The sequence below is a fragment of the Callorhinus ursinus genome, unplaced genomic scaffold (assembly GCF_003265705.2).
Source record: "Callorhinus ursinus isolate GAN/ISIS: 27379988/994484 unplaced genomic scaffold, GSC_fseal_2.0 scaffold51, whole genome shotgun sequence".
Lineage (NCBI taxonomy): Eukaryota > Metazoa > Chordata > Mammalia > Carnivora > Otariidae > Callorhinus > Callorhinus ursinus.
In genome coordinates this window covers 8,904,179-8,931,513 of record NW_027397113.1, presented here as the reverse complement: position 1 = coordinate 8,931,513, position 27,335 = coordinate 8,904,179, and the positions used below count along the sequence as shown (strand labels likewise).

The 27,335-nt window shown below is 45.0% G+C and overlaps 2 protein-coding genes across 8 annotated transcripts in view; one reads left to right on the top strand and one right to left on the bottom strand.

Annotated features, from left to right (window-relative positions):
• The window catches only part of TMEM216 (transmembrane protein 216), a 15,761-nt gene extending 3,466 nt beyond the window's left edge, over positions 1–12,295 (top strand). For 2 of the 3 annotated variants that reach the window (XM_073883656.1, XM_073883657.1), the window contains exons 4-5: positions 754–955; positions 12,084–12,295. In XM_073883656.1, coding sequence (XP_073739757.1) covers positions 754–955; positions 12,084–12,159 — 278 coding nt within the window. In that variant the 3' untranslated portion in view covers positions 12,160–12,295. Of the gene's footprint in view, positions 1–753; positions 956–1,246; positions 1,824–12,083 lie in introns of those variants that run through there. The other variant, XM_025878950.2, reaches the window with a different exon arrangement.
• On the bottom strand, positions 5,097–27,335 carry CPSF7 (cleavage and polyadenylation specific factor 7). 5 transcript variants are annotated; one of them, XM_073883655.1, is made up of 11 exons: positions 27,259–27,335; positions 26,529–26,647; positions 20,001–20,219; positions 19,064–19,167; positions 18,510–18,682; positions 15,233–15,647; positions 14,609–14,727; positions 12,290–12,458; positions 11,478–11,645; positions 7,492–7,512; positions 5,097–7,061 (listed from the first exon to the last, which is right to left on the bottom strand). In XM_073883655.1, exons 2-9 carry the CDS (start codon positions 26,580–26,582, stop codon positions 11,483–11,485), a joined length of 1,416 nt encoding a protein of 471 aa, XP_073739756.1. In that variant the 5' UTR covers positions 26,583–26,647; positions 27,259–27,335; the 3' UTR covers positions 5,097–7,061; positions 7,492–7,512; positions 11,478–11,482. The 5 variants fall into 5 exon arrangements, with proteins under 5 accessions (XP_073739756.1, XP_073739755.1, XP_025734000.1 ...); XM_073883654.1 differs by having other exon boundaries at positions 5,097–7,512; XM_025878215.2 differs by lacking the exon at positions 7,492–7,512.

Below are 27,335 nucleotides of genomic sequence, written 5' to 3'. Positions count from 1 at the left end.
AAAGATGTCTTAACTTAAATGGGAAAGAATAAGTTGAAAACAGTATGTAGAGTATGATTCCATTTTTTTTTTTAAATGGAACTTATTTTTTTTTTTTAAAGATTTTGTTTATTTATTTGACAGAGAGAGAAACAGCGAGAGAGGGAACACAAGCAGGGGGAGTGGGAGAGGGAGAAGCAGGCTTCCCGCTGAGCGGGGAGCCCGATGCGGGGCTCGATCCCAGGACCCTGAGATCATGACCTGAGCCGAAGGCAGTCGCTTAACCAACTGAGCCACCCAGGCGCCCCTGATTCTATTTTTATAATAAGTAGTAATATGTTAAGTATATACACATAAAAAAACTGAAGCAATACACATCGTTCTGTAATGATGGCTATCTCCAGTGGGGAGTCATGGGGCCTTTTAGTTTCTGTATTTTCTAAAATTATTTTCTGTACTTACATTAGTTGAAAAGTTTTCAATGATTATATATTATAATTAAAAAAATATTTCCCCCAAGTAAAGAAGTCACTGTCCCTTGAGTGGGGAGCCAGACTTGAAGCAGGACCTTTGGAGTGAATGACTCCATCCTGTGGCACCTCCAAAGCCTCTCACTTTTAGCACAGTGGGACCCCATTTATAAATCTGCCCATCCCCATTCAGGATCATTTTTCTCTGCCTTGCCAGTCTATCCCATCCCATCCCCCCAACCTTTTCTCTGAGTCCAGGGAAAGCAGGCCACCTGGAGATGACTCCATGGGCTGTGTCTGACAGGTACAAAGGGGAACCTCTGCCAACGAAAGATGCCACTTGGTATTAGCGTGGCCTTGACCTTCCCATCTGCCATGATGGCCTCCTATTACCTGCTGCTGCAGACCTACGTACTCCGCCTGGAAGCCATCATGAACGGCATCTTGCTCTTCTTCTGTGGTTCAGAGCTGCTGCTTGAGGTGCTCACCCTGACGGCTTTCTCCAGGTACCGCTGCTGAGGGACCATTTCCTGTCACCTGAGGGTTGGGTTCCCATCTCATCCTAGGGAGGGACTCATTGTTCTTCTGAAGCCTGAGGGGTCTGAAGCACTTTCAAGGGGGAAACGGGGTACCTATGGGATTGCTTTTCCTATTCAGGGTAGACAGTTACTCAGGGAAGACATTCTCCTTGTTCTCTGGGGCCAAGAAGCTTGGAATATAGAACAGTTCAGACCAGCTGCTCTTGTTCACTGGCCTTTTAACATTTTCTTTCTTTCTTTCTTTCTTTCTGCCATCAGTATGGACAGGATTTGAAGTACAAGCATTTCAGCCAGCAGCCCTCATGGGCTGAGACCACAGATTCTTCTGGTCTTTAGCCACACCAATGAGAATTGGTGAGTCAGGTTGTCCTGGTAAGGGTTGCAGCTTTTCCTCAACACAGACATTCGGGCAACAAACTGAGTGTGAGGCCACTGGGCATCATCTTCTAAACCAGGACCATCAGCCTAAGAGAACTGTTGTATACTCCAGTGTAGGGAGGGGCAAGGTTGGCCCATCCTGGCCCGTCTCAGAACCAGTTCCCTGCTGAGCTCCAGTTCTCTTTGATCCTCGTGGCCAGAGCATCTTGTGTGGACCCTGTAGGCTCCTTGGGCTTCCAGCAGGACCAGAGCCACATACTCCTCGTATGTGCTGTGCCACCCCTGTCACACGAGCACAGAGAGCCTCGGGACGGTCTGCTCCCAGGGTGATGCACAAGCCTCTCACCTTGTTCCTCAGAGACTGAGCTCCAGAACTTTATTAGCGGCTCATAGTGTTATTTTTCTACTCTCATCATGAAACAAACGTTATTTTATAATAAATGTGTATTTTCTATCATGGGAGTTGTAGCCTTTTCCTTATGGCACCTGTCCCTAGAATTTCATCCACTCCAAGGGAAGGTAGGGACTCTCCCAGCAGTTTGTTCTCAGGCTGTGCTGAGCGATTGTGTGTGGACACAAAAGCAGTGATGATTTTCTTCCTCCAGCTCTAGCCTGAATTAATCCCTAAAGGCATTGCCAACTTCTGTATCTTCTTCAAGCCTGTCATCCTAAAAGACGGCTTATATTCTTCACCTCTGCCTCAAAGCCAGCATTTTTTCTCTCATTCCTCCTACAGATCATTGTCAGCTTACCAGAATGAGGCATGAATACTTGGAAGAAGCATATTCAAAACTTGCCAGTATTTTTTGGTCATTTATTTTAAAATTTCAAGTTAACGTAAAAGGAAACATACTTTCTTTCCTTCCTTCCTTTTTTTTCTTTCTTTTCTTTTTTTCTTTCTTCCCTTTCCTTTCCCTCCCCCTCCCCCCTTCCTTCCTTCCTTTTTTCTTTTCTTTTCAGCTGGAGAAATATTGCCCTACATGCATATATCATTTCCTTTTCCAGTAACCGTCTTTAAAACCTTCTCATCTTACTCAGTAGTGGCTTTTTTTCTTCTTTCCCCCCAAGAAGCCACCAGGAGCCATGACAGAATCCACTTTAGAAAACCTTGAGCCATATGGCCCCTCTGCTGTCAGAAGAGTATCTGCTCTTGCTCAAAGTCAAAAGTTAATTGATCTTTAAGCATTTCCGTGCTTTTAATTCTGCTTATTTCCTGTGATCAAGCTCATTCTCATCCTGTGAAGGTCTCCACTGTCCAAAGCACTTATCATTTTTCTTGTTTCCTACCCCTTCTGTGTCCTTGCCTCCTGGCTGCTTTTGGAGTCCATCCAAAAACTGTAGTAGACAGGTCTAATCCACCATGAAACAGTGAAACAGTAACAAAAAATCCAGTTGGAACCTCCTTGATATTTCAGTGACAAACCCCACCCATCCCCTTTCTGCTGCTCACACTGCTGCCTTCTCTAGCTGTGCTTTGAAGAAGTTGTTGGCATCAAGCTAGACAGGAACTTGTTCTCCGTGGCCTCCCCATTTCTTTTAGAGGTTCAGTGGTTAAGGTCACTCTCCTGGCAACACAAGATAAATGAATGAAAGGCTCAGCTGGAAGTTTAGAGGTGGCTTATAATTAAAAGGCACCTTAGAAAGGAATCTGATCCCCCACTTTGCAGGCTTAGAGATGAGAAAGGAACAGCCACGCATCACACAACTGGTTACTAACAGCTGGATCTCGAAATCTTGTCTTAGGAGTCTCAGTCTAGATCGAGTAAATTCTACTCAACAGGCACCACTTAAGGAGAATGAGTGGTTGGCAATGGGGATAGAATTAGAGCAGGAAGTCCTCTCATTTATTTCGTGCTTCTCCGGGAGCTTAATGCATTGTGCTTCCTGTGGATGGCTCCACAGATACTCATTCTTCCGGGTGCTTCCTGGAGCCACACATGCAGGTGTAGTCACCCCAGAATAAAACATCATACAACAGAAATTGAGGCAGCAGGGGATGGGAATGAGCAGAGCTAGTCTTTCAGGGTTAGCTGTGGTCAGATGCTATATTTGAAGGCCAAGGGAAGTCACTTTACTGCCTATCTAGACCTGAAGGATCAATATTCTGGAACAGGGGAGAGGACCTGAGTGAAGGAGTAGGGCTTGTAGGGCTTGGTCACATGGGCTGGTAGAGACCTGCTCAGGTATTCACACTCATGGCTAGAACTTGACAAGTGACTGCAGTGGCCATCTCTAGAGGCTGAGGTCTGGCCCAAATCAGGAAGCACCTGGGACACACAGATTCGGGTTTCTGGCTCTACACCATGACAGCAATGTGTAGGAGACTAGTATTCATTCAGTGCCTGGCAGAGTAGATTTAATCCATACCACGATCCTGTGAGGCAGAAGAAAATCAACTCGAATGTTAAGTCACCTCCTGTTTGAGGGCATTTAGCTTAAAAAGTAAGAGTTGGGATTTGAACGAAGAGTAACCCAAAGGTCATTCTCTTTCTGTTTCACTATGGTAGCGCTTCAATGAAGAACGTGCTGACTTCTCTAAACTACCAGTCCTCATACTTTAGTTTACATGGAAGTCATCTAGGATATAAAAAGTAGATTTCTAGGCTTCATGTAGAAGTGGATGCAGCCCAAAAACAGGAATTTTAGCAAGCGTAGCACGGGACCACAGAACTTGCCTTGAGAGCCCACTCGTATTTCCCTCACACTGTGCACTGTCATAGAGATTCTGGGCCCCCTGAAGGTTTCTTGTTTTTATGCTGATCTTGCCTTTGCAGGTCCCAATACACATTATGTATCACATGGTCTCTGGTTCATCTTTTTATACATGTAACTCTCCTCTTGGCTCACCTGGCTTTTTGAAAAGCCAGAAGCCTTCTGGAATTCCAAGGAGTTCACCCACAACATTCTCCTAAACTTCCTAATCTGTACTTCCCGATGTTGAGACAGCAACCCAGTTCCCAAAACATGTTCACATTTGCTCTCTCAGATTTTTTTTTTTTTTAAGATTTTATTCATTTATTTGACAGAGAGACACACAGCAAGAGAGGGGAACACAAGCAGGGGGAGTGGGAGAGGGAGAAGCAGGCTTGCCGCTGAGCAGGGAGCCCAATGCGGGGCTCGATCCCAGGACCCTGGGATCATGACCTGTGCCGAAGGCAGATGCTTAACAACTGAGCCACCCAGGCGCCCCTACTCTCTGATTCTTAAAACACCGCTGTGTGAGAGGCAGAATAGCGACTGTTCTCAGCTCAGTTAGGTTATGCTGCTGTTCACCCCGCCCAAGCAGGCACTGGCAAGCATACTTCCAGACTCCCAAGCAGAGGAGTCTTCCCTTCCTGAATTTGAGAACGTCAGAACTGAACTGTAAAGGGAGGACATTTACTCAGAGAATGAATCTTAGGAATCTTGAAAGACAAAGGACAACTTGGAATTTTTCTTCCCTTAGTTTAGATGGCTAAGGAAGCAAGCTAAGCCTCAAGGGGGCACTTCCAAAGATCTGCACTAGAGGCTCCCTAGTGTCCCCCAGGCCACCACACACCCGACCTGGGATTCCAGCTCAGAACTCGGGGGCTTCAGTGTCATCCCACAGCCTCTGCATCAGCCCCGGCCCATGTCCCAGACACCTCAACAAAGCTATTCAATGCAGAATCCATAAAACAGCTCACACCCCATTTATTATTTAAAAATATTTTGTTACAAAAGGAAAAAAAATACAATGCAGTATAAAAGATTGACAGCGTCATCAAGTTTATTACACAATTTTCAACCTATCAGAAAGACAAACAAATCACCGACAACAGGGGGACGGGGCCTTGGCCTTTTTGAGGGCTGGGTTTTTTTTCCTTTTGCTATCAGGAAATAAAACTAAAATTTGTGTCATTGAGTAAAAACAAAACAAAAATGGGGAGAAAAAAATTCTCCGGGTAAACGGCTTTTCTGGTATTCTATGTATTTTTTTTCCTTAAACTGTCACCATACTCCGTTTTCTCTACATTTTAAAAAGACACCCGGAGCTGCTCTCGAGGATAAGCACATCACTTAACACTTGGCCAGTTGGGCGGGGGGCCATGTTCTGAAGTGGAGGTGGGGATGGGGTTGGGGACAGGGGAAAAAAGCTACAAAGGTGTAGCCTCTGTCCCAAGGGAATGTGCCTGTCCAACCCTGGGGGGACCCCCTCACTGACTGACTGAGGGCTTTGTCAGATACGTGCAGGGAACAGAGGAAGGGTTCAGTCCAACTCAGTCTCTTCCCTCTGAGTCAGAAGGGTCTCCAGTGACCCTACCATCTCACATGCCACGTCTCTTCTCCTGCTAGGTGTCAAATGCCCTGTACGTGCATGCGGTAGCGCAGGACCGTTGCTGCCGCCATCAGCAGCAACCACACCACAACTTGGATGTTAGGGGAAAAGCAATTCCATTTGCCTGTGTAGAAAATGGCCCCCAGAGTGGTGGTCCTTAGAACTCTGAGCCGAGCTCATCTGAGTCAGGCTCCACTTCCTCCTCACTCCTCATCAGAGGCAGGAAGCACCTCCACGTAGAGCGAGGGGAACTATTAATACGTCAACAGTCAAAAGGTGGAAAGACACCAACAAATCTGTGACTTCACCTGCCTACTAGTGCCAGGTTCTCCCACAGTAAGTAAAATATGTATGTACCTGGGGGATGCAAGCCCATGCTCACATCGAACCTGAAAAAAGAAAAGCCTCTATGGAAGTAGGCCACAGCCTGCCCAGCCTGCCTCCTTTCCCACCCCTCCTGGTAGTTCACAAGGGTTCTTCAGTGCTGAGGTCCGCTGTCCCCGTCTCCCAAGGGCAGTAGCTTCCTCTAAAACAAGGAAGCAGCCTTCCTGGGGGAGGGGCTCCACGTGCGAAATGGAAAAGCCCCAGGAAAGGGAACACCTAGTACAACTGGTTATTGCAAGAGGCAACCAAGCACAAAGCAGCAGAGGGTGGTAACTGGCTCTGCCGGGCTCCCCAGCAGCAAGCAACCTCAAGGGCCTTCTCTGCTTAGGAGGGGCAAGTCCACTGAGGCGGCTGGGCAGCAGGGAGGTGGAAAGGTTCAGCCCTCTGGGAGGTCAGGGAAACGAACCGTCAATATGTAAGAAGAAAAAGCAAGAACAGGAGAAGCTTCTCCTAAGGGAATTTCTGTTCTCAGGGTCCCTCCTCAAAGGGCTGGGAAGGTAAAGGAGTTAAACAAAGAAGTGGTATGTTAGCAAGGGGTTTGGACCCTCTTGGCCCCATCAAACCTAGTGCTGAGGGCAGGACCCTGGGCATATTTTGGCACACCCAGTCACTCTCCTAGATCCTGCATGGAGGATCCTTTTTCTTTGGGAAGAAAGTCTTCCCATCAACCTCACCACTGAACTGCTCCTGGAGAATCAGAAACTCCTACGTTTCCTTGGACAAAGCACCATTCTCTATGGAGACCAGGGGCCTGGACATGTTTTCCTCCTGTCTGCCACCCCTCCCAACCACACAAAGTCTTTAGGTTCCTTCTCCTGACAAACAGGAGGTGTGGGATTGGGAGGGCTGCCAGGCAGTCTTCAATCCTGTAGGGCAGAGGGTATTCCCTGGGTGTCTGAAGGGGGCTAGGGGTTTGGAGGAAGGGGGAGGGGTGGAGTGGCCTCCGTCCTTTAGTCCTGATCAAGGTGAGGAGATGCAAGTCCATTAAAAAAACATTTGCTTCCAACCAGACTCCTGCAATGAGAACATCAGAAGAAAAAGAAAACACACGTTAGAGGTTACCTTCTGATTGATGGGCTTACTCGAATTACACTGGCCTTGTCTAAGGTTATAATGAATGAAGTAGGATATATACACAGACAGAATGCAAGCCTGGGAAAGTGAAGGAAAGAAAGCAGGACTGTCTGGGGGCGTCTGGCACTGTGCGTAGTGAGGGAATGGTTGCAGAAGCTACAGTCAGTAGAGAGAAAAAAGCAGTGACATCTCACTTTAAGGTTAGGGGAAAACAGACAATGAAACAAAGTCTCAAAGCAGTTTGACTGAAAAGGAGACTTTGGCTGGAGAAGTATAGAAACTACAACAATCCAAAAAGAGTTGCAATAAAGAAATATGGGGAGTTGAAATACCATTTCAGAAAATCTGTTCTGAGCAAGTCAGAGCTTACCTTAAGGGGAGGGGTAAAAATCTGGAAATGGGAGGTACAATGGTAAGAAAACAAATTGCACATAACCAAACCCATTAACCCCCAAACACCCGAGAGGCCCTAGCAGGGAGCATGTACTTACACAGGAAACTCCTAAACTTTTCTTTTCAAGAAGACTTGTTTAAAACATTCCAAACAGTGTCCTTACGAGTACGTGTGCGTGCGCACACACAAAGAGCCGGATTCGTTCTAACCTGTACTAAAAGTCAAGGGTTTCTAAATCTTTTCCCAGACAACAGTGTTGAGTAAGGGATCAAAAAACAGCCTAATACCAAGCAAGAGTTATCTGGCCAGGCCAGAAGAGAAAGCAGAGCATGGAAATAAAAGAACCAGTAGTCACCATTCAAAGAACCTAAAAGCACAATTAAGAACTTCTGCCAAACAGTAAGGCACTGTTAAGCCACTTACCACATCTCTACCAAACTTAAGGTCCCTAGTATGGCCAGCCCTTTTGCAGTGTTGCAGCATCAGTAAGCCGGGGAGCAGCCCAGTCAATCTGACTGCATAAAATAGAATTAATAGCTAACAGGAAAAAGAGAGATTCAATCCAGGCTTAAGACTTCTACTAATGGCAAAACCCACAACACAGCCTACACACAAATGCTCACTCTTTACGTATGCTCTTCCGTAACCCGGAGGAGCTATCCAAGAAAAAAACATCCACAAGCTGCCCGATCCTTCAACATTCTGAACTGGCACTGTTTAATCTTGGGCTCCTCAGAATCTGTTACAGAGGCCGCTGCCTTCTGGCTTCTCTAAACACCTATACTGGCAGGCGTTTGTCTCATTTTCTATGGGGGAAAACTGAAGCCCTTGGTGCCTCTCCACTTCACACCATTTGGGTTTTTGAATCTTTGCACTGGATCAAAACTGAACAGAATGTTTAGTTTTCAGTGGACCAGGAGGAAAGGAAATGAGGTGAGAATGATTAGATCTTAAGTAGGATAATATCCTAAATAATGAGCCAAGAGCCGAGAACTACAAGAAGTTGAAGCCAAAGCTCCACATTACCTAAGGATATCCTCAAATTTCAAAGCATACGCACATACTCCAAAAGAGATATAATTTGGGAACTGTCCATACAAAACAACAAAGGAGAACTAGTACATCAAAAAAAGTCAACTGCAGCACCCAATTCTTAGAGCTTGTGGTTACATTTGGTGGTAATGTTTGGATGCAGGCAGAAGCCAAAGTGGCCGATGAGACTTTGTGCCCTGGTGGTGGTGCCCATCCTGAGGAAGAATGGACAGAAAATCTTCCTGTTTGTATTGCTGCCTCTAGACAGAACACACCTTTGGCTCTTAGGGAACACCATCCATACAATATGAACACTAGTATTTTCTAACTAAAACGTGTTGTACACAGAACTTGCACAGTTCTCCAGCTAAATGGGCCCAAGTACCATCTCCCCAACATGAGACCTCCTACCTCACAACTTGGTGACTGCAGATAGAATGCAGAGTCCTTAAGATGAGGATGTTAGAAACTGACATTTTTGGGGTGTCTGATTCAATTCTTCTGGAGTAGTTATTTGGATGGAATAACCAACATATCTAAGGGATAAAAAATGGGGACCTGGAAAACCTGTTCCAGAGTTCCTCCCACCAGCCAAATGACTGTTTTCTAGGAACTACCAGGTTATAGGTTCTTCAGAGTTATCCAAAGTGCATCACCCTCATAATGGAAAAACAGGCCCATTTTACAGGTGGAAGAAATGAAGCAAAATGACAGCTTATGTTTCAGGTTCAGATGTTCAATCCCCAAATACTCGTTATCAGTGGATCTCACAATTTCTCTGTCAAAAGGCTGTTAGAAGCAAAGCCACCAGGAATGGTGACATGCAGTTATATGTTCTAACTGCTAAAGGGAATGTGGCCCCAGAGACTAACGCATCCTCTGCACGGACAAGTACCTCCCTGGTCACTATTCTAGTCTTTTCCACTCTGAAGGACCCACACTGTGAGCAGCAGGGTTAGGGAAGGGGTGGCACCTGACCTACAGCAACACTAGCAACTGCGCCAGCTCCAACAGGAGCAGGGACATGCTGCTACTGCCACAGAAGGGGTGGGACAGGGACAGAGGTCTACTCTAGTGCCCGCCCTCCTGCCCACTCCGAGGCCAAGTTAGGCCAGAGCTATTTGTGAGCCCCATCTCTCCTAGCGTCCTGGGGACACATGGGTACCTCCCCCAACTCTACCTGTTGCAAAATCTAGAACCCACAGCCTAACTGTTGATTTTACATGGATTACCTTAGATTTCAGTGATGTCAAGCCCGCTAAAATTTTGTGGAATAAATGAGTGGTTTAAGAACAGAGAAGGAAAGCAGGTAAAAAAAAAAATGGTAACTTTTCATTTTCCCACTCATTCGCCTCCTAAAGAAGACAACAAAACGAAATTTCCAGCTATAACTGCTTATATTAATGGCAGATAATGCCAAACAACAAAGTAGAGGGTGGCAGGGAAATTATAACAGAACTCCTTTCTTGTTAGTAGGTTGTCAGCAGGCCAAACGCTGCACTTGCCTACCGTTTAGGGTCCAGCTACTGCTGGTGAACTACAGGCATTCCCAGGTAGTGGCAGGGTCTCTTTTCTCGTTTTCAACCAGTCACCACCCACCTAGCCCCTAGCCACCCGAGAGCCGTTCCTAATCCTCACCCTCCTGTTCAGTTACCATTACTTCAGATCAACCAAACTGGCAAAAAAAAAAAACCACACACAGAAAAACAAAAAACAAGGACATCTTCATAACACGCCTGATGTGAAACCAAAGTCGAGAAGAGACTCTAAAGTCATCTGGGTCATGCAGCAGCTTCTAGGAACCACAAACAGATCATCCTAGCCAGAGTCTAGACTACTTTTAAAGGTCTCCAGAGACACAGAATCAAAACCACTCTTGCTTACTTGTATACTAGAAACAATCTCTGCTGGAAGCTTTCCTTCAGTCGGGATAGCTAAATTGGTGGGATAGAATGAAGGGGCTGGAACGATGGGGCTGCTGTCGCCTTCTGCCCTCCCCTCCCCCACCCCAAACACTGAGGCCTGTCTGAGCAGGAAGACTGAGAAAAAGCAGAGCTGGGGATGCAGAGGGGTTAAGTCCTGCTGGGGATGCAGAGGGGTTAAGTCCTGAGGACACAGCTGCAACCCCTGGATGCAGCCAAGCCTAACTCAACTTCTCCATAACCTGAGATAATTTAGTTCCCTCACAACTCTTCTGCTTTTGTTTTGGAAAAAAAAAAAAATCGCTGTAAATTTTTTGTTCCCCGAACAAATATATCCTTCCGTTGAAGTAACCTCCACACGGTTTCTACATTATTAAGTATGATTTTTTTTTTCAGATCAGCTTTCTCCTAAAGTATCCTGAGTTTCAAAATCCCTTTAATAGAGCGCATAAATCTTTCGCTTTTTACAAAACCCCTTTAATAGATGTTAATTCTTAAAATCATCAATGTTGCATCTCAAAAACTAACAAGCAGGCCATGTTCTTACTTTTTTGTCTTGGTCAGTTTCCTGAAAAAACCTTGAAAGTTTAGTGGGGTGAAAATATAACTGGCTATCATCTACTGAGAACTCGGTATGTGACAAGTACCATGAGTGCTGAATGCTCTGGATTCAGCCAGACAGCTGCTCTTACCATGTTCGTTTACAAATGAGGAAAACCGAAGAGCAAAGTTATTATGGCCCGCATCACTGTGCCCTCAGGCCGGATGCCATGCTGTCTCTCGGATACCAGGTTAAGGCAGACAAGACACAAACAAAACCAGCTCAATCTCAGGTCCATTTCAGGGTGAGAATTCTCCAAATCTGCCCTCCTCAATTCTCTGTTACCTAAGTCAAAAAGTCCTCCCCTTCCCTTTATTTGCTTTAGAAAGAGAGAGCAGAATCTTCACGATCAGTAATTTCTCTTTTATACAAGATGGCCCACAGCCGGGAGCGGGGCTTCATCCCACCTTTCTCAGTGGTGCCGGTCCCGTTCTCTATCCCGGTGTCTCTCGTGCTCCCGGTTCCTTTCTTGGAAGTAATCATCATGCCGCTCTTCGTTATGAAGCATGTCCCGGTGCCTCCTACTGCTCTCCCGGGACCGGCTAGGCGATCGCTCTCGGGACCGGTGTCTCTTCCTATTAGAAAGACCCTTCAGCCTTGCTCAGAGAACCTACCGCATGCCTTCCAAGAGTGTTGTGTTTCGGTATCTTCCGGTACTTGTCTGAACCACTTTTCTATGATGGGCCCAATGTCTGAGAATGTTAGCTCTTTGACGCCTAGTCTTTTTTGGGAAAATAGTTAAGTCAAATGTGTTGAGGTCTTACTAATGTATCAGGCACAGTGCTAGGAGCTTTACATGCTTATCTCACCCAATCTCTACAACAGGTCTGTCAGAGAAGTACCACTATTGTCCCTTTTTTTAAAATGAGAAAAACGATGCTTAGAAAGCTGAGTGAGTGCTATACTCAAAGCCATACAAGTACTTAGGAGCAGAACTGGGATTTGAATCCAAGCACGTACGGCTTCAAAGCCCACGTTCTTAACTACACCAGTCTATCTTCACTCCTAAACAGCCCACTGCCTCACCCAACACGGACTGCGGACATGACATTTGTTAATGCAGATGCTTGGTTAATTCCTTCCCCTTGAAGACATCAGGGCTAGCCTGCTCTTCCAGCCAGGGCCTTGCCAGATCCCCTGGGCTCTCTTCCTCCCCCTGCCAATCCCTGGAAGAGTGCTGCTCGGGGCTGGCAGGCCACTGGAGCAACCGATAACTCACCTGGACGAGCTCCCGCTGGCACCCACACTGTAGGACTTGGCTTCAATGCCGTGAAGACAGTCCTTAAGAGAGGAGATGAGGACACGGCAACGCTCATCATTGGCGACCCGGGACTGTTTGATAACAGCAATGGCTGTGAGCAGCGTCTCAATCGCGTCACTGTAATCCCCTGACAGGGGACGGATGGGAAAGGCCAAGGATGAGCAGAGGCAGTAAACTAACTGGACCAAAAGGAGAACTCAGGAGGACACAAAGCAATAACTCGTTCCCACAGAACCATGGTAAGATGGATGAGGCTCAAGTGGCAGGTATAAAAGTGGACGGCACCTATGTTCCAATAGTCTGCAATGAGACAGGTTCTCAGGTGTTGCTAGCGGGCATACAAAACAGGGCAGGGTGGTCTGAGGGTGATCTGACAATATCCGTTACAATAAACAATGTGCATACTTTTTGACCCAGCAATTCTAAGAATGTTCTACTTCTGTTCACAAGTATGTACGCTTAACAATGTTACATTTCAGCATTATTTTATCAAAAAATCAGACATAAAGTTCCTTCAGCAGGGTGCTATAATAAATTATGGGACACTGGTTTTATAAAATACTACACAGTTGTTAAAAAGCACACGATAAATCTGTAGGTAAACAAAGTAATCCACGTAAAGCGCTTAGCACAGTGCCAGGCACACAGTAAGGGCTCAATAAATATTAGGTACTATTATATATTGACGGATGTCCAGAATATATTAATTTCTAAAAATCTGTAAAATCAGTATTCCATTTTGGTAAAAAGCATAAAAATTATACATATGTTGTCATATGCACGGAAAAAAGAATCTGAGGGACAGACACTAAATTGTAGAAGGTGGTCTTGGTGGTGGCCCTTGTATCGAGGACTTTTATTAAAGATGTGTGTACACATATATGTGATGTATATCTAACACGTCTACATGTGGGGTGTATTTATATATATATTTTAAATTATGCTGCCATCAAGAATTAGCCCCCTTCATTCCCCAAAGGTGAGCAATGCCTGGCTCAGGTATCGTGGTCAGGGGCTGGGTACTTGCACAATGCTTTTCCAAGCTAAATCAAGCGCATTACAGACAGAAGATAGTGCGAGGAAAGCATAACACCAGCCAGGGGTCCAGTGATGAGGACTGGCTGCCTCCTCTGTGCAGGGCAGCAAGAACAGAATGGAAACTGTGGAGGAACTGTGATTCTGTGGAAGTCCAGGAATACCAGGATGTCAGCTCTACCGGGGTAGGGAATTTTTGCTTATTTTGTAGGCATTCAATAAGTATTTGTGGTTTGAATGACTAGAAGGAGAACAACAAAAAGGAAGGGAGATAGAGATTCAGTTACTGATCATCTCAAAGTGAAGGAGTTGGTAAGGAAGTACAATGACTATTTCCTTTATACTCCTCTGTATATTGGACTTGTTAAAATGAGCACAGATTACTTTCTAATTAAAAAATCCTTCAGATGTCAATGAAAGTTTTCTGGAGGAAAAAAAAAAGAGAGAGAATACATGTATTTCCTGCCTTTAACCTACTCTGTGGATTCAAATTTTGCAGCCAAAGATGAGAAATTACAGAAAACAGATGGTAATATTTAGTGTTAACTTATTTCTTAGGAGAGCTGACAATCCCCATTTACATTAATGTGGGAAACTCACAAGAAGGAAGCGAGTATGACTCATATCATAATGTGAACTTGGACCAGAACCCTAAAAAGAACCAAAGATTCCATGCCAGGGCTCTCCGAGTCACAGCTCCTGGTTCTGCCCACTTAATACTAACAGCAGGGCAAGACTTAGCTGTAAGGGCACATTATGTCTTACGATGACACCCAACAGACTTGCCTCCTTCTAGGATAGGCTACAGGCAGGCCAGCAGTCTGTCTAGACCCCCAAATATAAAGAGATTCCCTATCAAACCACATCTAGTTGGGGTATCAGTCCTAAAAAACCTGGGATCTACACTAGGCACTACATAGACACTAGATCCACTGATCAACTACTGAGATCTCCACAAGGCCAGGAATTCCATTCTACAACAAATACTACAATAAGATATTATTAGTTATTTATAGTCTAGTCATTAAATTTGTTTTCACGGGGCAGGTCTGGATACAGGCTAAATAAATAACCCTGGAGCGTCCCTGAAGCCATACAATCAGGTTATATACTACTCAAAATGTGCCACTCTAGAGAATCTAACAGTGCTCCAACTTTATCTAGTTGAACTTGCCAACAGAAATGATAAAACATGGAAAAACTAAAGGTAAGGGGAAGACAGCAAAGGTAAGGGTGAGTTACCTGCACTGGCTCCAGATACCGCTTTGGAAATGGCACTGCTGGAAATTGCTCTATTTCGCTTCATGATCTCTTCAAATTCTGCTTCACTCACTGTAGAGGGCGGAGGGCCCGAATCTCGGCTGCACAGAAATAACACCATTCCTGATTGCCCACACCTCTTATCATCCTTACCGTATTCTACAGTACAGTGTTACTTAATCATGCTCTCCTATATGATGTCTTAAATGGTTCTCAGCCTGCTGACATTTTATGTGTTCACATTCTCTTCAAGGACAGGATTTACAACATACTCTTTTGTAATTCTGGCGTGACCCAATAGCGCTAGACATTCACAGCACCCCTAACAGCCACATACGGCCCTCGATTTAATCAAGATCCTTAAAAAGGAATATAAAAGACACGGTTTAGGTCAAGACTTAGATGCAAATGAAACACCAAATAAAAAACATTATCTAACAGATGGTTAACTGTTTCCCAGGACTCAACACTATGACAACAGAGTTTCCACAAGGGAGAACACAAAAATTCACACTCACTCACTTCCTCAGGGAGAACAAAATGCTTGACACATGGTCTACCCTACTATACCTGGCTCAGTTCTGAAAGGAACAAAATAGTCCTTACCTGCCATGGTGGTTATAGGGTGCTGAGGCCTTCATGTAAGTATCTGGTGGAGGCCCCACTGTAGCATTTGGTGGGGGGAAGAAGGCTGGATTGAGGTGAAGGGCAGGTGGGATGGCCCCAGGGGGAGGTACAGCCAGATGAGGAGGTAATCGAGGAGGAGGGGGCATGAGATGCTGGTAGTGGATGCCAGGAGGAGGAGGAGGGACCCCAAAGCTTGAGGAGAGAGGAGGTGGGGGTGGAATTGGGGGTGGGGGCAGACCCATCAGGGGGAGGGCTGAAGGAGGGCGATTGAAGTAGGGCAGCACACTGGGGGGCTTATCCACACGGGCAGATGAGGGTACAAGGTTCTCAGAGGGCGTGGCCCGTCCATCAGCAGAATCACTAGAATCCCGGGAATGGGCCCGTGGAGGTATTCCTATGAAGCAAAACAGAACTAACGTTACTGCCCAAGGCTTTACACGTACCCACGGGACCACATCATCCTTCAGCAAGAGTCCTCCAACACCATACTGAAGAAGGCGACAGGCAGCTGAGAAAGAAGGTAAGATCATCTACTCCCTTTTCTTTGGCCTCAGAAAAAAAGGGCAGAGGCAAGTTAGTTAAGTCATAAATCCAGAAAGCAGTATCACCCCAATTCCATGTCAAAGAATGATCTTTATCTAGAACTCTTTGTGCTTCACAATTTATCCTTAGATTTGTTTTCTATTTCTAAACGCAGGATCCTAATTAACCCATGAGAAAATGACGCTGTTGAGAAGTCTGTTCATTACTGTTCAGCTGGATTCAAGTGGATGTAAAATCAACCATCCCTGATTAAGAGGTTCAGGGCCTCTCTCCTTAGACCACTACTAGTTGACCTGAGACCGGTACTATGCCACTGTGCATCTGAAATTTTCTCTTCGCAAAGGCACTCTGGCCAGGGAATTTGAAGTGAGGAAAGGGCAGGGATAGATACTTCCTCCATCCACATACCAAAACTGGTCAGTGGGATGGGGAAGAGACATACACCACAGAAGACTAGAGGTCAAGTGAGAAGTAGAGAGAAAATGGGAGGTAAGCCAAAACAAGATGTGCCCACAGAATGAGCAGATGGCACAGGTGACAGCAGGGACTCCTAGTAAAAGCTTAGTAAAAAACAAGCCTCATATCTGGGGAACTCCCACTGTATTTCAATGGCCCAAACACAGTACCCCACAGAAACATCACCACAGCACCTTGGTATGGTGTTGTGCACAACAGGGACTCCCACATGCTTGTTTACAGCTGGGAACGTGGCTGTCCATTGTCAAGTCACTCAGTTAAGCTTGTTCACTCTCTCCAATTTAATAGTCTACTCCAAGCCTGGTTAATGTAGAATCCAATAGAACATGATCCCATGGCCTTTGGGGTCTTGGAGGCAGAGAGATGCTGTTAGCAGTCAAATGTGGACAGAAAGGTGAGTGCTCCTTAAACTAACACTTGCTGGTAAACCCAATTCCGGTTTCAAGCATCCGGGGACCCATCATCTCAGCAACCGCCCTTTCTCCACTGTAGCAGATCACTGGTGCCTATCACGGCACACCTGTGCTTCATGTCTCATCCACATGGCAACTTGTTTCTTCCCTGAGTTCCCTCAAACCAAAGAAAGAGGTATTAGCAAGTGGGATCCTCTGAAAGTTAGTCATCCTCCCAGCTACTCTTCCCACTTCTGCAAGGGTTCTGTTTTGTACCTATGGCTATAATCGCAAGACTAGCAACCATTTGTAGGCAGAGGAAGTCCACCAGTTGCACTTAGTGAATTAACAGAACCCAAGTCTGTCAACATGACAGAGCAGGAAAACACCACTCCGTCACCACCATCTTTTCAGCAAAGAAAGGGAACACTGAGGAGTAAATAGCTAAACGGAAGTAGGAATGTTATCCCTAATGCAACTATACATTTATGCAACTTAGGAAAGTCAGAAAAGGGTTGAATTATACAAAGACTCTGAAACAGAGGAACTTGAAAATTCAAGTTGTCAAAGAAAAGTGTGTGCCTTTTAACCCAGAGCAATGGGAGTTCACACTATACCCATCTAGGCTCTCAATCTAGTTAAAAGAACAGTTGTTCCTATGCAAGAGAGAAGTGGCCATATCTCCACCTTCAATAAATCAATACAAGGTTCCAGTGGACCACCCAATTCAATACAAGGCACTACTTTGAGAGCAGGACCTAAGATGACAGAACGCAGGTGATGACACTTTCCCCCACCCCCACCCCTCACACCCACTGTCATAAAAGAAAAGTAAAGGCAGTTGGCTGCTTCAGGCAAGGCCTTGCAGGGTGGCTGCACCTTGTGAGGTCAGGACAATCCAAGGTCTGGTCCTCAGGTTTCGCAGGTTCAGAAACTCGACTTTAACAGTTCACCCAGGGGTGATTGTACCCTAGGAAATTGATTCACGCTAACCAAACTCACAAGAGACTGATTCATAAACCAGAATGCCAATTTATTAATTTACAATGAGAAATATAACTGCCAAGCAGACCGGAATACTTGTGTCGGCTGGTCAGCGCATTCTCTTCCCAGTAGGAGAGCCTAGTTGGGAAACCAAATTAGTATCAGAAGGTGGCTTGGTGAGTACAGAATCAGGATAAAGGGAGTAAAGTGAACTCAAGGGACACTATCATCAAGCTAAGGTAGTATGATGCAGCTTTATTAGTGGGGAATACTTGCCAAGCAGACTAAAATATCAGGTAACTCAAAGGGCACCCTCTCCCCTGGACAGTGCTGGAGAAACATTGTTAAACTCTTCTTTTCCAGCATTCCTTTTGGTTGATTCCTTATAGAGCACCCTTCCAGCACATGTTTATGACAAGATCACAGCCATCTTTACAAACATTACCTGCATATGTTAGGGCGGCTGCTTGTCATTTATAAAGAGCACGTGTTGTAATTAAGCCCATTCACTATACACGGATTTTTTAGACAAAACCACATAATTTAGAGTTGGCAGGAACTTTAAACATCATGTAACTACTTCAGAGAGGGGAAGAGGCCCTAAGCAGTACAGTGACTTGCCCAAGGTCACACAATTGAGTCAGTGGCAGAACCAGACTATAACCGGAACCTACCTGACTCTCAGCAGAGTGCTCTTTTCTGTACACAGCCTCATTTTTGGGTCTACTAATTGACCATGCCACCACCCATAACCACCACCACCCTCCCCCCACCAACTCCTCCACATTGCAGGCAGAACCCACACCACAGAAAACAAACCCACAAACTTGCCCCCCTTCATACAGATGGTCTCCACGTACCCCCTCTTGGGACTCGGACGCACTCACGTTTCCGAGCCTGTGCCTCAAACTGTGACAGGTTCTGCCGGGTGGCCGGCCTCACGTCCACTTTTTCTCCATTAAGAACTTTTCCTGGAAGGAGTTCCAACAATTTGTGGACAGAGTTTTCAGAGGCTACCACCACCTCAGCATACCTTGGGGAAGAAAAATTAAAAATGAGTGAGATCTACTAGGCAACCAAGAGAAGAACAAAGAAATTCTCTTCCACTTTTAGTGAAAACGGGTGAAGCAAAAGATACCTTGCTAATACAACATACACAAAACTACCATCAACAAAAAGGTGTCAGCCTATAATCTTCCTACTTATTTGGAACCAGAAATCAGCTCTTTTTGCCCCTCAATGGATGGACATTGTTACATTGCAGCTAGGTCCCCATTCTAAGGCGCTCTGCCAAAACCAAGGCAATAACCTGGGCCAGGGGTCAGAGGGATTAAAATCCAGGGCCAAAATACAGCGTAGACCTGTTATCCTAATGATGACAAACTAAAAGGGGCTTCTCGAATCCAGACCTCACCCTTTGGACTGGCCATTTGCTCGATTCTCTGCAAATTTCAACTCCACCACATCATAGACTCCTATAGAGCGAATAACCTGGATCAGCTGCTGGTCTGTGGTCCACTGGGGCCGGCAAGATGGAAAAGGAAGAAATGTCAAGAGCTACACCCCCTCCCCACCTAGAATGTCCCAAACCCTTTCCCCAAACCTAGGATTCTAGTCACAACCATGACCTCCCCACAGAAACCCAAGAGCCCATCAACAGTTCAATTAGTACAGACTTTTCTTATTATCCTCACCCACTCAGAATTCCAAAACCCCCCACCCCCTTCCCAATCCCCATCTTTTAAGATTAAGAAAATTAAAACCTATTTTAACTTTGACTGCCATTTGGGCTGGCTGGTCATCAGTTCAAACAATGATTACTAACAGCTTTTAATTACAGACCTGACAGGCTACAGTTTGATGACTGTCAGGAACTTTCCCCTCAGTATGTACATTTCCTAATTTGGACCCTCCCTCCACCAGCCCCAAAACTTGTCTGTCACACAGGAACTTTTGCAGAACAATGACCACCTACCCTGAGTGTACTAGAACTATCAAGGTCTTTGATCCCTGTCACCCACTGTTATCAAAGGACCATCGAATGACCACCAAGAGTTCAAGGTGTTCATTCTGAAATCATCCCACAGATGACCCTGCTAGACATAAAGCCCCAGGGTCAGGGGCATTAACAAGATGGCAGAAAAAGCAACTACCCACTTATTGCTTTCTTCGGCACCAGTACGTCCTCAGGATAGTTCTCTTTCAGAGATCAATCCAACCTGATCCCAGGAAAAAGAAATCCAACCCCATCAGAGCACAAAACAGTGCAACAGTGGTTTTTGAAAATGCCATCACCTCCCAGCGCTCTCCCTCCAGCCTACCCAGGAGGCTTTTTGGTTCCCCATGCTCACCCAGGAGAAGCTGCCCACATAGACAGCAGCTCGCCTATTGCGGAGGCCACTGTACGTGTACAGGATCGCAGGACTCTTGTTATTGGGCTTGGGAGACGGCTCCTGGCGAACAGGAGGTGGTGGCTCAGTGCTGCTGCTTCTGTCATCTGAGGGCTGTGAGGTGGCTGTCAACACGTCATCATACAGGTCAATCTGATCTGTATTGTTGAACTCTGGGTCCTAAGAGATGGGTTGGCAAAGGTGGGTTTGCAGACCTTCCACTGGGTTCATTCTATTTCATTCTAGTTTACTTAAGAGTCCACAGTCAAATACTTCTTAAAGCAACATACAAAACTTCCCTGTTCCACTCTAGGAAGCTAGGTAAGAATAATTTTTCACTTAAAACCATTTCACTGAATTATGCTTCTGTAGGTTTTTCTCTCAAGACCCTGTTAGTAGGCTATAATGTTTCCAGCTTCAGCCAACTGTAAGAATCAAAAGGTACATGATGATTACACAAGCAAACTAAGAACACAAAGACGCACCTGCTACTGTTGTCAATGAGGTCAGCTTCTAAAGACCACATCTAAGAGTAAGGAAAACTTATTTTCCACATCTTACGCTATTTCCAAAATCAAGAGTTACACAAAACTTACAACTCTATTTAATAAGAGAATATATTCATTTAGAAATAAAAAGCAGGGAAAAAATGGGAACCCAGAATGCAAAAAAGAATTAGTGTTACTAGTTTAAAACTTTTAGATTTACACAAATGATTCAGAGACGCTCTAAAACTCGTAGTACACAATCCCATCTTTCTAGTAACCATCAAAGAAACATTTTAAAAAGGGAAAAGAATAACTCTGGGAGATTTTCCCTTACTATTTCTCAGATAACAACACAGCTCCAATACATTACCGAGACACTTAGACATAAGAGACTTTTGGGAGCAACACCAGAGATGTTCAATGATACACAAAAACAGTGAAGTTCTCTCAAATCTAAGGGTCAGAAAACAGGACAAGCACCCACACCATAAGCTATGTCACAGTAAGCATTTACAACATGAACATGTACTCCGAAACATAATCAGAAATATATTTTTTGTTTATGTGTTAATGTTTACTTATTTATTACTGTTATAGACTGACTGTGTCTGTCCCTCCAAAATGCTATGTTGTAACCCTATTCCCCAATGTGACCGTACCAGGAGGTGGGGTCTTTGGGAAGTAATTACAATTAGACCAGATTTTGAGGGTGGAACCCTCATGAACAGGATTAGTGCCCATATAAGAGCCAAGAGAGAGAGCTTGCTTGCTCTGCTCTACATCCATGAGGATACAAGCCAGCATTCTGCAACCTGGAGGAGGGCCCTCACCAGCATCCAAACCTGACTTCAACCTTCCAGTCTCCAGAATTGTGAGAAATAAATTTGTTGTTTATAAGCCATTAATTTTTTGGTATTCCGTTAAAGCAGCCAAATTAATGCTGCTTTAACGGAATCCTAAAACCATTAAGAACTACTACCAGGAGATCTTAATGTTTCAGATTTGCAATATTACCTCAAAGAGCTCTTTTTATGTTAAGTATCAGACAATATTTTTTCAGATAATATTCTAAAACATCCCAACAGTGCTAAAGATGATGCTGCCAAACTGACAGAGACAGAAAGAAGGGAACTACAGCTCATTCATGTCACTGCTGTGTTTTTAAAAAGGGAATAAAGGAAGAACCCACGTTAGATAACTTGTCTACTTCCCTGAAGAAAGAGAGCACTTCCTCTAATGCAACTCAGGACAGGAAGCCCCAATAACTTTCTCTGTTCAATTCCATCATAAGAACTGTGGATTCTAAAGTGAGACTAGAGAGGGGACTCACTACAAAACTCATTCCTAGACCTATATACCATCACACACTTCTGGAAACCATCTTTTAGTTTCTCAGTTCATCTGACGTACAGTGGAAGAACAGGCACACAAAGGTAGCACTATCAGACTGTTCTGATAGTGAAGGGGAAAGGATTCTACTTCCTGAGGCATATAAATAATTTTAAATACTACAAATACTCTAAAAAACCCCACAAGAGAGGAGTTTATACCTTGTGAAAATATCAGAGAGAATGGCAAAAGAGAGTAACCCTTTTAGAGGGAATTTAAAAATAAGAAAAGGCAGGGGATGCCCAGGCAGCTCAGTCGGTTAAGAGTCAGACTCCTGGTTTCCGCTCAGGTCATGATCTCAGGGTCATGGGATCGAGCCCCATGTTGGGCTCTACGCTCAGTGTGGAGTCTAGTTTAGACTGTTTCCCTCTCCCTCTGCCCCTCCCCTGCTCATGTGCTCTCTCCCTCTAAAATTAAAGAATTAAAATCTTAAAAAATCAAACAACAAAAGGAATAAGTGAAGACAAATAAGCACAGGAAGACTGTTCTAGGTAGTCAAATTTATAAACAAATAAGCATCTGGCATAAAAAAGAGTATGTAAAGAACAGGAAGAGAAGCTAACACTGGAGAGCACAGGGTGGATAATAAATTGAGTAAAGTGAAGTGCTAAAAACTTGAAAAATACAATGGGTATAAAATACTTCATAGCCCTTATGTCTCAAAGAACTGCAACTCTAAACAAAATCATTTATTTACTCATTCATATAGTAGGTACAGTGATACGCCCTTATGGTTCAAGGTAAAGGAAAAAGATGGAAACCACTGGATCCTCTCTGATGTTCTAATCCTTAGAGAGCACTACTTCACACCAGGGTGCTTTTTAAATTTAAATCAAGGATTCTGAAATAAAACTTAAAAGGGGAATGAGGAAACACACTATCTTGGATACTCAGTGGAACCAAACTGGAATTCCTTCTAGGAAGTACCTGTGATTCAGAGATTGTGTCTAAAATTTATAATACAAAAATTACCACTGATAATTGGGTAGTAAACTAACACCCAGATCTGGACAGCTCAGAAACCGCACACATCACCAGGAAATCGCCAATATTGCAAATCTAGGCCAATAATCTACTCTTTCAGGACCCTTAGAGAGCACAATAGACTCAAGTCCTGAAAAACCTTGTATATGGATTACCTTACCACTTTAAGAAGCACAAAAGGATTCAATGAATCCAAAATTGTCACAAGATTCAAATGGTTTCTCTGGGCCATAGAACCTCGGTTCAAAATAGTTGGTGGGAACTGTTCTGATGCACAGAGCAGGCCTGTTGAGGAGTCTGTTGAAGAAACAACGTATCAAGTTGCTTGGATTTAAATCTACTGGCAACACCAATTCATTTTAACTTCTTCAGCTGGTAAGACAGAAAAACAGGTAAGGGCCTGAGGTTTTTCTGATTACCAAATGAGCTGGTGATTTATGCAGTACTGGATTAGGTTAAAGCAAAATCTAATTCTACAAATTAAGTGAAAAATATAATGTTTTATGTGCACTGATGCTGAAGATTTCATTCCAGGGAGATTAAAAAGTATGTATTTAAAACTGAATAAAGATCTCAAGAAAAATTTTGTGTTTAACAGCATAGGAAGAACTATGACTGCCTCTGAAGCTTTTTAGATATAAAAGAACTTGCATGATTTTGAATTTAAGAACTTCTTCACCCGTGTGCTCAATGTTTCTACCCTCCAACCCCCTTTTCCTGATATCTGAGGGAAGTAAGAAAGGCTAGGAATGATGGTTCTCAAAGCCACCTACTTGATACCACTGTTCTTTTAATTGTAACTAAAGCTCTCAGTTTTTGGCTTTATAATAACTAGCTCTAGTCCTCACCTTATGCCCTCCCTCTCTGCCACTGTCCACTGCCCTCAACCACCAGGAACAGAACCTCTTTTGAACACAGGGATCCATTTCTTCCCTGTTCCCTCGTTAGTCCTGACACTGTGCCTAGCAAACAGAAATTGCTCAATAAGTACTTATTGATGGAAGTAGCGAACAGAATTGGGCAATGTGCAAAGCACATTCTACTTTGCTTAGCACAAGGAATAGAGGCAAAACACTCAGCAAAACGGCAGCTCTCACTTTTCCAGACCACCTCTACCCAGCCCAAGAGAGCAGCTGTGAATTTTGACTCCTAATGTGACAGGAGTATAGTAGCTCTGCAAAAGAGCTCTTGTCAGAAGAGGTCAGGGAGTCAGCACCATAGGGTTCCGTCCAGGAACCATGTTCATTCTGCTTGGGGAGCAGCGTACGTGTGACAGGGCTCTTGTGCACGGGCTGGCTCAGGATAAATCCTTAATATTCCTAAAACATTCTAAAATACAATCTGTACTGGCTGCCTTCAGTCTAACCCTGCTTTTAACAATCTTTGCCAAACAGAACTTTAATCACTGTTTTAGCAGACTCCAAATTACACTAAGCCCAGCTTTACCAAAAATTAACTCATTTGGTGGAGGGGGGATGCAGGCACTGGGCGGCACCCCTCCCTGGACCTTCCACAAATGGACATAAAACACTCAAAATCTATACTTCTTTCAACTTGCCAAGCAATAAATATTGTCTGTTTGGTATAAATGTCTACTAGATTCCACATACCATCTTTGGACTATCTTAAACCCATAAAAAAGTCTTTTCTAACTAGAGAGAGGAGAACAAATTGAGGCCAATGACTTCTTCTCTGACAAAGCAGTGACCACTGGACAAGGCCTATGCCTTGTCTAGAATCTCCAAGTTATACTGCTTAAGAAATTACAGATTTCCATTTTTTTCAGATCAAATGTGGCTAGACCTACCCTGTTCTTCCAGTTTCTCAAAGTGAATCAGCACCATTGTTATCAACCCACAGAGAAGGAAATTAAGGGGGGAAAAAGGGTTTTTATTAATAAACAACTATGAGAACCTTTTCTTCCTGTCTTGTATTAAAAACGAAACAAAAACAAAAATAACCTTCAACTTGTAAACAGTAGTAAAGGTCTGATTCAAAGTTAATATGGAAAACAATGGTGTATAACTAAGTTAATATACTAAACCTTTCTTTTCATCCATAATCATTTGACTTGTTTGAGCTCAAAAAGTTTTTTTCAGGGTGCCTGGGTGGCTCAGTCGTTAAGCGTCTGCCTTCAGCTCAGGTCATGATCCCAGAGTCCTGGGACTGAGCCCCACGTCGGGCTCCCTGCTCAGCAGGAGGCCTGCTTCTCCCTCTCCCACTCCCCCTGCTTGTGTTCCCTCTCTCGCTGTGTCTCTGTCAAATAAATAAATAAGATCTCTTTAAAAAAAGAAGTTTTTTTTTCACATATTTAGGTCAACCGGCAGCCACATGTACATGACTCCAGTTTATCTGAGACGTGGGAAAATGTTTAAATGGTGAAGCTGATGGGTACAAGCTCACTATACTATTCTACTTTTGTGTTCTAAAATCTCCATGTTAAAACAGCACAATGTGTTAAAAAAATTTTTTAATGTAAACTTGCGTCAAGTAAAGAAAATGACATATATAAGACCTCTGTTGCCTTGTATAAAAGTCAGGGTCTAACCAGGGGACCTTCTTTCTCTAATCTGTTCTTTTTATCCTCTTTCCAGGTCCTTATGTATACCCACTGAAAGATCCTAACGGGAAGAACCAGTTTACTCAAGTAAACTGGGGCTAAAAAACAATCTGCGCAAGATATTACTAAGTTTTAAATAGAAACTATGGAACATTCTTGAGATTGACCTCAGTATGTTATTGTTTCAAGGGACATCACTACATAATGTTCCTTAACATAACATAAATCAACCAACAATCCAAGGTATATGAGGGAGTTTACACGTACTTTTTAACTGGTTTGTCCAACACCTTTACTTCTACCCTCAAAACAATTAGATTCATCAATAAAATAAATTATTACACCAAAATGCCTATGTACCTCTCAAGACTACAAACCACTTACAGAACGAAGTAAGACCCAAAACAATCAGAATGAAGCTGCAATTAAATGCTAAAGTACCTTTTATACCGTTTGCACTGCCTTATGGAGAAGAGGATTATATTTCTCCAGCTGCCCTTTCAGAGCATCGCAAAGCGGGGCGCCTGGGTGGCTCAGTGTGTTAAGCCTCCGACTCTTGATTTCAGCACAGGTCCTGATCTCAGGGTTGTGATCTCAGCTCTGCACTGGCATGGAGCGCTTAAGATTCTCTCTCCCCCTCCACCCCCTTTCCCTCTCTACAAGGAAAAAAAAAAAAAAGAACTGCAAAGGAACAGGTATGAACACTGTCCTCATGAATACTACAGCAAACATAAGTGTGATTTTTTTAAGTGTGGGTAGTCTTTGAGGAGACTGACACCCAAGTTCGGCCTCCTGGGGGAGCAAGTTCCACAGGTTGATTCATCATTCTATTAAACCTGATTTTTATTTGCTCTTAAAGCTTGTAAAATTAAGCCTTGGGAGCTTAAAATTAACATAAAGCGGAATGATCAGACGTCTTGAAAGTCTGTGATAGAGTAAAATTTTAGACCCGATAGAGGGACGTTCAGGCCTAGCAAGGACTACGACAGCTTGGAACCACTGCAAGTTTGGTGAAAGTGATTCTTCAGCAGATCCAGTAAAGTCCCAATGCTCCCGATGACCCCTCACCTGATTGAACTCCTCGTCAGCATATATATCAATCAAGTCCACTCCTTCTGACATGGCTCCGGAAGGAAGATCGCGAGCCCGGAGAACGGACAAAGTAAGGAAGATGCCACTGCGGTATCCTGAAAGAGGCAAGAGTTGGAAGGCATGAGGGTCCCGGGCTGGGAGGAGAGCAATGGTTGCCAACCTCCCGTCTCCAGAGACGCAGCATCCCGGCAGCCCAAGCTCGGTCCCACCCGCTCCGCCCCGCCCCCGGCCTCGCGCCGCCCCTCGCTCTCCCAGGCCGCCGGGGCTCGCGGGGCTCGCTGCCCATCACCCTCGGGCCCGACCCGAGTTGCGCCGCAGCTGCCCGTGGCGCGACGGCAAAGTCCAGGCCTCTGCTCCTAAGGGCCCTGGGACGGCGCTGCGAAGAACGACCGCGGCGAAGCCCGCAGCCCCAGCCCGCCGCACCTGCCTAGGCCCCAAAGCGGTCCCGGCTAGAGTCCCCGCGGGTCGTGGAGCTCCAGCCGCCTCCGCTCCCCACCCAGGCCTAGTCCTCGCCCCCAACTAGGCCCGCCCCGCTCCCTCCCCACAGACTCGGCCCGGCGCCCTCGGCCTCCTCCCTCAAAGGCCCGCACCGCCCCCCGTCCGCCGACTCCGGCTGCCCCAAACTCAACCGACCCCCTCCCAGTTTCAGCGCTGGCCCCGAGCCCTCTTCCGGCCCCGCCGGCCCCCGGCCGCGCGCCCCCGTTACCGGGAATATGGCGGCGGCGGCGGCGAGTCCGGACTAGGCCCGAAGCGCGCGAACCGCTCTCGGCCCCAGTCCCGCCC

Coding starts and splice junctions, on each gene's coding strand:
- CPSF7 (XM_073883654.1), bottom strand. CDS start 26,582: ATGTCAGAAGGAGTGGACTTGATTGATATATATGCTGACGAGGAGTTC. Junction 19,168..20,000: donor ATGTGGGCAGCTTCTCCTGG/GTGAGCATGGGG, acceptor TGCCGGCCCCAG/TGGACCACAGACCAGCAGCT. Junction 12,459..14,608: donor GGTATCTGGAGCCAGTGCAG/GTAACTCACCCT, acceptor GTCCCCTGTCAG/GGGATTACAGTGACGCGATT.